The sequence below is a fragment of the Rhododendron vialii genome, chromosome 2a (genome assembly GCF_030253575.1).
Source record: "Rhododendron vialii isolate Sample 1 chromosome 2a, ASM3025357v1".
Lineage (NCBI taxonomy): Eukaryota > Viridiplantae > Streptophyta > Magnoliopsida > Ericales > Ericaceae > Rhododendron > Rhododendron vialii.
The window spans coordinates 15895351-15904002 of record NC_080558.1 but is presented as its reverse complement, the minus strand read 5'-3'; the positions used below and the strand labels follow the sequence as shown (position 1 = coordinate 15904002).

The following is an 8652-nucleotide window of genomic DNA, read 5'->3' as shown; positions in this document are numbered from 1 at the left end:
ACCACGAGTAGGCAACCCGTGGAACTTTTCCCTAAGAATGATCCAGCAAAAGAAAGCCGTTGAGCATTAGAGTCACCGGCCTAATCCAGTCTCTTCTCTAATGGCCAGAGTCACCCGCACACAGAGGATTAATTTCCCTGAACTTTCCAAAATATGTTCCCAACAATATCCACAAAGTTCTCACCAAAAAGATTTATTCAAACAATAAAAGATTTCCCCAAATGTTTTACCGCATGCCGATTTAAGTAACCAAATAAAATAGTTACGGGTTTCCAATTCCAATCATAAAATCTTCTAAACAATAATTTAAGGGACACGGAAAAGTTCGAAAATACGTAACATGCTTAACCACTCACCTGAGCCCAAAAGTAATGCAAGTCGAACCACGCAAAACGAGCTTAACCTGAATAAGGCATCATATAGTAATATTATCACCAACTGTATATACATTGATAATGAAACTAGCTAGGGAACAATGTATCAATAGACTACCCAAACCCCAATCTAGGTAACTAATACTCAGTACCAACCAGAAACTACAAAGCCCAAATTGATTTTCAATTCCAACAATATTTCTCCCATGTAGCCACTTGTTTCCCTTCCAAAATTCACTTGTCCACAAATAACCTATGTAAACAACACATGTACGTGCGGATCAAAAAAAAAAAAACACATGTACGTACAAGTTATTGCAATATAAAATCAAGACCCATTGTCATGATTCCTTTCACCACTATTCTTAGCAAAGTCACCGCCCCAGACTAAGGCCAATATTATTCACGCACAACCGCCATGCACACAACTCGATCGACACACGGAGCCACTCATTATACACAACCCAGGACAGCATCTGCACACCCTCATTTCCTGTGCACTCCATCTCTCTCGTTATGTTCATCTACCTACCTGTAACGCCCCAAGCAGACCACTGGCCTAGTACCCCGATTTTGATCCACAAGCCACACCACATGGCCCAAAAGCTTAAGCACAAGGTACTAGTAGTAACCCACAAGGTTTGTTATATGCCCAAGATCATCCATGTAGACTTCTGATGTGGGACGGGGTGTTACAATCTCCCCAACTTTATAGCCTCGCGCCCTGGCAAGGGGTTGAGCACTATAATCACCGACACTAATCAAACCAAATTAACCAACAACCAAATCCAACCAAACTCCAAAGGCCCACATGGTTGTGTACATAGATGGCTTTGATACCACCTGTAACGCCCCAAGCAGACCACTGGCCCAGTACTCCGATTTTGATCCACAAGCCACACCACATGGCCCAAAAGCTTAAGCACAAGGTACTAGTAGTAACCCACAAGGTTTGTTATATGCCAAAGATCATTCATGTAAACTTCTGATGTGGGACGGGGTGTTACAATTCATCTCACGGCAATAGGCTCCTTCTGTTTGTTAAGCGTTCACGATTTTAGGAGAAGTTTTTTCAGTGCCGGGTGGGCACAGGCCACGTGGTGCCGAACACCATCTCGGCTGTCCAAACGTGTTTTGGACTTTTGGACGGCCCAGATCTATTTGGGTAACTTTTTAGTGTAAAATTATCAAAATACCTCCTCAAACCCAAAACAAATATTGACCATCCAAAATACATTTGGACGGCCAAGATGCGTGCACGACACCACGTGACCCATGCCCACTCGGCACTGAAAAATTTCTCCGATTTTAGAGGTAAACGTACGTAGTCACGTAACTTTGTCCTGTGAGCAAAATATGATCATCATTTTCTCTTTGTTTATGGGTAATTTTTTTGGAACTCAAAGAGGGAGTGAAATAGCAATATTCTAAATGGCGCTTGGCGCTAGCAGGGCGGAGACCCACCTCCAAGCGCCAAGCCGCCTAGGCAGCGCCAAGCAATTCGGCGTTTTTTTTTTTTTAACAAACCATTATCCAATCAAACTATATTCTATGTATCCATAATGCAAGTTCAAAGTTCTATATAACCATAATGCAAAGTTTAATGTACAAACCCAAATGAAATTAAGTAGTAGCAACTAGCAAATAAGTTGAATAAGACAATAAATAGAAATAAACGAGATCGGAGATCCCTAATGCCAAGTTCAAAGTTCATCTCCTTCCTCTAACTCTTCTCTTCCATACCCTTCCAAAACTTGATCTCCATTAGTTTAATACTATACATTTTAGGCCGCCAAAGGCCTCCAAAGATGCCGCCAAGACCGCTAAGACCGTCAAGGCCGCCATGCACCACCAAACCTCCATGGGCGCCAAATCAAATGCCAAGGGGTATTGGCGTGGCGGTAGGGCACCTCCAAGCGCCTCGGCGGCCGCCATTTAGAACACTGTGAAATAGTAACTTTATTGTCGTTGTCAGATGTGCGGGAATCACAGGTGATCCCCGGATACGAGATGATATGATTGGAGTTAAAATAGCTTTCGTTAGAATGTGATGACTGGATTTGATTTTCGATGTGATGATTTTACACTACCTTTGGATGGAGCGACTTAGCGAGAAAAGAAAGGAGTTTGAGGGAGAGAGGAACACCTCTGGCGTTTGGATGGTGTAGCAGGCGAGAGAGGGTGAGAAAGGGAGGGAGACGAGAACCCCTTACACCCCTGTTTTTGTTTCTCACCGATTTGGTACGATTTCGTGAGAGAAGAGTGCGTGCGGGCCACGGAGTGATGTGCAGTCGCTGGGGTTGAGAGACAGACACCCCCTTTGGTTGCCGGAGATGGGAGACAGTGTGTTTGGTCGCGGGAGTTGAGAGATCTTGGTCGCCGGAGCTTCGCCGGAGACCGTTCCCATCGCCGGAAATTGCCCTGAGAATCTGATTTCTCACAATTGTTTGGTTGGGGTCGTGAGAAAACACAACCCTTTCTTTTCTTCTCTCACTAATAAGGAGACCACTCCCCTTTCTTTTCTTCTCTCACCCCTCCATCCAAAGGAGCTGTTAAGAAAGTTATGGGTGGACCTCAAAGCGAATAGATCACGGTGGGCTAATAATTGGCGAGCAAAACAAGCTTCTCCAAGCTCAACTTGATGATCCAATCTCCTCTCTATTGTGTTCTAACCAAAACAAGCTTTTTTTCCTTGAGCATCTACAATGGGTGTATTAACTAGTGTTTTAATTGTGTGTGTTAAGACTTAGCAAATAAAATTGTATTTTTTTGTGCCACAATGTTTGCATTAGTTTGTGTGTTAGAGTGTGTTAAATCTTTGTAGTGTGCTAGCATGTGTACCAAGTTTGACAACTATGCTAACAAACAATAGGTGGGTTCCACCTCTATAATTCAGGGCCTCTCTAACCGGTGAAAATTGGTGGGACTCCAACCATAAAATGTAAATGTCCATTATTCCTAATATACACTTGTAAAACCCATTTTTTATCCTAATAAATATTTTAATACACTAATTTACCAAACTCATTGTGGATGTTCTAACACATTCCTATGTTAGCAATGTCTAACATACACTTGTGGGACCTATTTTTATCACAATACACATTTTAACACACAAATATATCCAACCCCATTTGCAGATGCTTTTAAACCCTCCAAACTGTTGAATACACATAATTATAAAGTAAACTCACAGGCCCAACTGACCCAATGAACCCCTTCATTAAATTGAAGTCATACACAACATTTATGTTAAAGTTTAATTCAATCGTCCAAATCTTTCCCCAGCACAACTTGATGATCCAAATCATTCGCTTATAAGCCCGTCAACTTTGATGTGGAGTTTAATTTTTGGACTTAAGAGACGCACGTCAACTTTCTGTTGGTTTGCAAACAATTTGTCATATCTTTTGGTATATAGCCTGTATATCTACTTTTGCGATTAATTATTTTAAGTCTTCGATTTTTTACTCATGTCGTGTCCGTGCCTTCTAGTGCTCGTGCCACGTGCCCCAAAATATCCGTCTAGCCTGGCCCACCTATAGGCTGGGATCATGCCTTGCAATACTGTTCTGCTCGTAAATGTGTCGTGCCTGTGCCGGCCCGACCCGTTTGATAGAGATAATTCATGGGCTCTTAACTTGATATGGCAGGTGGGAGGGAGAGAGATCCTTGGGCTCTTACCAACTTGAGGTGGCCTATGGGGAACAACCGAACAATCTTGGGCTCTTTTTTTTTTTCAACGGAAAAAAAAATTCAGTAATCTTGAAATTGTTACCAGACTGATAGGAATAGGGAAATAATGTCATGTTTAGAAGAACAATCAGTCCAATCCGAGACCCAGACCTACAATTGACAAGAAGCCAATTCAGGACACTCATATGGGATGAAGTCCACCTAAAGGCCGAAGCCTAATCACCCAAATGGGTCTAGAACCCAGATCATATAATTAAAGCACAAAGAGGCCTAAAGTGCCCGAATCAAACAATAACGCTCAACGGGCCAAGCCCAGCCCAAAAGGAACCAAACCTGGTCCATACCCCAAGCCAAACCCTAACCCTAACCAAATCATAGCCACCCACGCCACAGCCCAACCGCCGACCACCAATCCACCAACCTAGGCAACAACCACAGAAACCTGAAACAGGCCGCGATCAAGACCACCCGAATAACTTGGGCTCCTAACTTGATATGGGGAACAACCAAACAACACTCAGATGCAAATACCAACTTGTTCATAGCCTTCCCAATACACCAAATGTATGGCACTTCATCTGGTGTGAAAAACCATCATCCAAACTAATAAAAAAGTGAAGCCCTACCACATAATCAAACCAAATGGTTCGGACCATAAACCACCCACAATGATCACTTGTTACTTTACAAACCAGATTGCTCTTGCCTGGGAAGAAAGATCGATAGCCAATCCACCACACATTCTTGTATGCAATTATCATGAAGAAAACATGAATACGAGCGATGAGTAATGCTATACAAATAAATCTTATATAAAGAAAACTCCATATTGATTGATGTGGTCGATTCATAAGAAATCAAAGTTCGACACATTGCAATCACACAAATGTTACTGCCACATTATTCTGTACAGGCTAAACGTTCATATCCCCAGCAAAACACTATACTTAAACACCACAACCGAAAACTCTTCCATCGGAAAATAAATCAATCGAAAAAACCTAACTGTACTTGGGGATCAGTTGATAAAAGGCTGAAGACAACCGCATCCCTAGCTCTCCCCTTCTGTATAACATACTTCCTCAGAACACCTTCTCTCTGAAACCCAGCTTTTTCCAACACCTTTTGTGACCCTATATTATCAACATCCACTAAACCCTCAAGCCTCTCCAAATGTGGCCACTCAAAAAATATTTCAGCAGCAGCCATTTTTACAGCCCTAGTGGCAATCCCTTTGCCCCAGTACTTTGACCCCAAAACATACCCAATTTCCCCCCTACGATTGTCACTTCCCTTGTTTGGGGTAACAGAAATCGACCCAATCGGATGATCGTCGATGCAGATTGCCCTGAACCAAGGGTGGGGGATTATGAAATTGGCTATATAGTTCATGGCAACTTCTTTTGATGTATTAGGGTCCCATGACGAAAATTGGTTGGCTTTATCGTCTGTAGCCCAGACCATGTAATCGTCGATATCGGAGAGGTCTAAAAGCCGGAGATGGATGTTCGTGAAATCTTGATCATGGGTTTGTTTATCTTCTGATTTGATTAGAATTTCTTCCATTTTTTTTTTTTGTGGGATTTGATTTATGGGTATTGTGCAGTTGAAGAATGTTTGGGTTTATATAGAAGTAGAAGAAATTGCGAGGAATAAGGAATAGATAAATGTCCTTGCGAAGGAATTGAATTTTGCATGACTTGGTGACTAAGGAATGGACCATAGGAAGACAAAATTTTTACGGCCGCCATAGTTGATTCCTAAAATAAGGTCAAACAATAATCAAGAGGCAAAACATGGTCAATTATGTAATCGGCTGATTCTAATCCTATCATGTCCAGGATGCACTAAAGTGGTCTAATGCGACAATACGACAATTCAAACAATGTTTTATTCAAAAGATTATTTATTATGTGCTCTAGGAGCAATGTTTTGCTTCCGTATGGGTGCACGCCCTTGAAAGTGAGGCCCACATACATATGTTTCTTTTTTTTCATCTGAGAGCATACTGACTTGGGTAAGAAAAAAAACATTACTCCTGAAGAATATAATTGATACCCTGTCTTTTAGATGGTAGCTAGTATGGTGGCATTTTTTTGACGTTGATAATGACAGTATTACCCCACCTTAGTTGATCAATTTTTCCAAAAGAAAGTTCCAGGTGAGTTCATTTCAACACTGTCCACCAATGTGGAGAGACCAAAACTTTTTGTAATTAAGTTGCCTTGGAGGATACGATTCTCTTTGTTTAATTCTTTTTTTCTAATGCAGGGTGTCTCGGACCAGCTTGCGTGTACCTCGGACATCCCTATAGCTCCTTTCATAGCCGTTTCACACGCTTACGCCTAGTTACGCGTGGGGTTAGGGTGGCTCCAAGAGTTGTTAGCATGAAAAATCGAACCTGAGATCTTATGATGAAACAAACAACTAAGTCGTAGGTTAGAACACTTGGTCGACCCCTTTGGATTAGGATACGATTCTAAAAGTGAAACAAAGAGGGAATTGACATTGGCCTCTATATATAGTACATATGATGCTCCAAATTCTTGAAGTAGGAAATTCATTCACCCCACTCATTGCCCATTTGAAGTGAACCAACGGAAGACAGACTCTCCAAATCATCTTAAACTTCCCAATTCTGCTAAATCTCAATGGACCCCACCAGAATCTCTCTCCGTCCGTTCAAACTTTCCGACGCGGATGACTTCTTCTCATGGGCCAATGCAAAGATGAAAGAGTGACACACTACCTCCGATGGAATCCCATCCCCTCTAGAGAGGAGGCCTTGAATTACCTCAAGGAGGTTGCAATACCTCACCCGTGGCAGCGGTTCATATGCTTGGATGACCGTTCAATCGGGTACATTTCCATCAAGCCCGAGTCAGGCAGTGATCGCCACCTAGCCGAAATCGAGTACGCTGTGGGCTCGGAGTATTGGAACCAGGGGATTGTGACAGTGGCACTTAAAATGGCTACTTCTACCGTGTTTAAAGATTTTGAGTATTTGGAAAGGATAGAGGCCTTGGTGGAGGAAGAAAATAAGGGGTCTCAGAGGGTGTTGGAGAAAGTTGGGTTCAAAAAGGAAGGGTTGTTGAGGAAGTATGTGTTTAACAAAGGGGGAATTAGAGATGTGTTTATCTATAGTTTCTTGTCAACTGATAAGATTATGTGATTGCTTACTTTGACAAAAATCAATGTCTCCCCAGACCCCAGTCCTCTTTGATGTTAATTCATTGTGAACCATGTTTTCTGAGTTTACATTTGGAGTACCACTGAAAGAGCAAAACATGCCTATTTGAGTTTGCTTTACAGATAGTTGTTACGGTAGTTTTGGCCTTCCTCCTAAAAGAAAGTAGTACATTTTTAACATGTTTGATTGGTTGAATTAATAGCAAGGGAATATGTCTCCCATTGGAGGAATAATCTTAGCAGACTACGAGTGGCGAATTACTGACACTTTGTGGAGGGTTGGTGATCTAACGAGAATGTAATCCTTCCCCCCCAAAATTGTTGCACCTAAATGTCGAAAATGCGGTCCTTAGAAGATTTACGATATAATCTCGTATGTGCATCATCCAATCAACATGTTCTTTTGTTCTTGTCCAAGGTAAAAGATTTAGTGATTCATATATATATCATGATAATAGCAATAACATGACATTGTATCATTACGTCAGAGTTCAGGACAAGTAAATTAAACTCAAGAATAGCTAACATCCCAAGAATAATGTGACGAACAGGACGTTATCAAGCATTTCATCTGTATGCATCACACTTTAAGATTAGAGAGAGGTTCACCTAATCCGTGAAAAGTATTAACAATGTCGGTGAGCTTGGTGATGAAGCCATCGAACATCTCATCTCAATGCATCTTAAGTTCCTCAAATTTAATATTTCCTCCGTCCCAAATTGCTCGTAATTCTTTCCTTTTATGGATGTTCTAATATTAATGTTTGTTTTAAAAACACAACATAAAAAGTCGGGTGTCATTACTCTTTCACCCTTTTTTTCTACAAGAAGTGTCATGTCAACAAAGTATAAAGTGGGGGCAAATTGGAAAAGTCAATTTCAATTATATTTTTCATCATTCTACCCATAAAAACTCATTTATCCAAAAAGAACAAGCAAATTAGAATGGAGGGAGTAGTACGCATTTGAAGCTTAAAGACTCTTAACGATTTCAATTCCCTCATGGGAAGTACGAAGGGCCTCCCACTCCTAGCTCCTTGGCCGTGACATAAAAGGAAATACAACCAAATTCAATTTTACTAAGTGGGCGCTCCATGTATAGCACACAAGGCAAGAGCATTCAACTCACAACTCACAACTCTCAACATCGCTTAATTGCCTTCCACTTAGTCTCACTTTTGGTCCTATCCTCTTTGGTAACGGCATCCGCAATCGCGGGTTCAGAATAACCATATATAGAGTATGGACCTCGATCCATGCCTGAATTCCAAGAGATATTAAATGCATTTTCATTTTGGATTTTCAATGTGCATAATCACTATTGTCCAATGGTCCCCCCTCCTAGTTGTTTCTCACTACATTTTGTGAGTGTCGATTTCCTGTGACCGGCTCT

The 8652-nt window shown here is 41.4% G+C and overlaps 1 protein-coding gene and 1 pseudogene across 1 annotated transcript; one reads left to right on the top strand and one right to left on the bottom strand.

The window, feature by feature from the left end:
• Positions 1 to 4858: 4858 nt before the first annotated feature.
• LOC131316074 (uncharacterized) lies at positions 4859 to 5965 on the bottom strand. Its single transcript, XM_058345349.1, has one exon. It carries the CDS (start codon positions 5634 to 5636, stop codon positions 5058 to 5060), a length of 579 nt encoding a protein of 192 aa, XP_058201332.1. The 5' UTR covers positions 5637 to 5965; the 3' UTR covers positions 4859 to 5057.
• Positions 5966 to 6624: 659 nt separating this feature from the next.
• LOC131316422 (uncharacterized) lies at positions 6625 to 7278 on the top strand (annotated as a pseudogene).
• Positions 7279 to 8652: the final 1374 nt, after the last annotated feature.

Coding starts and splice junctions, on each gene's coding strand:
- LOC131316074 (XM_058345349.1), bottom strand. CDS start 5,636: ATGGAAGAAATTCTAATCAAATCAGAAGATAAACAAACCCATGATCAA.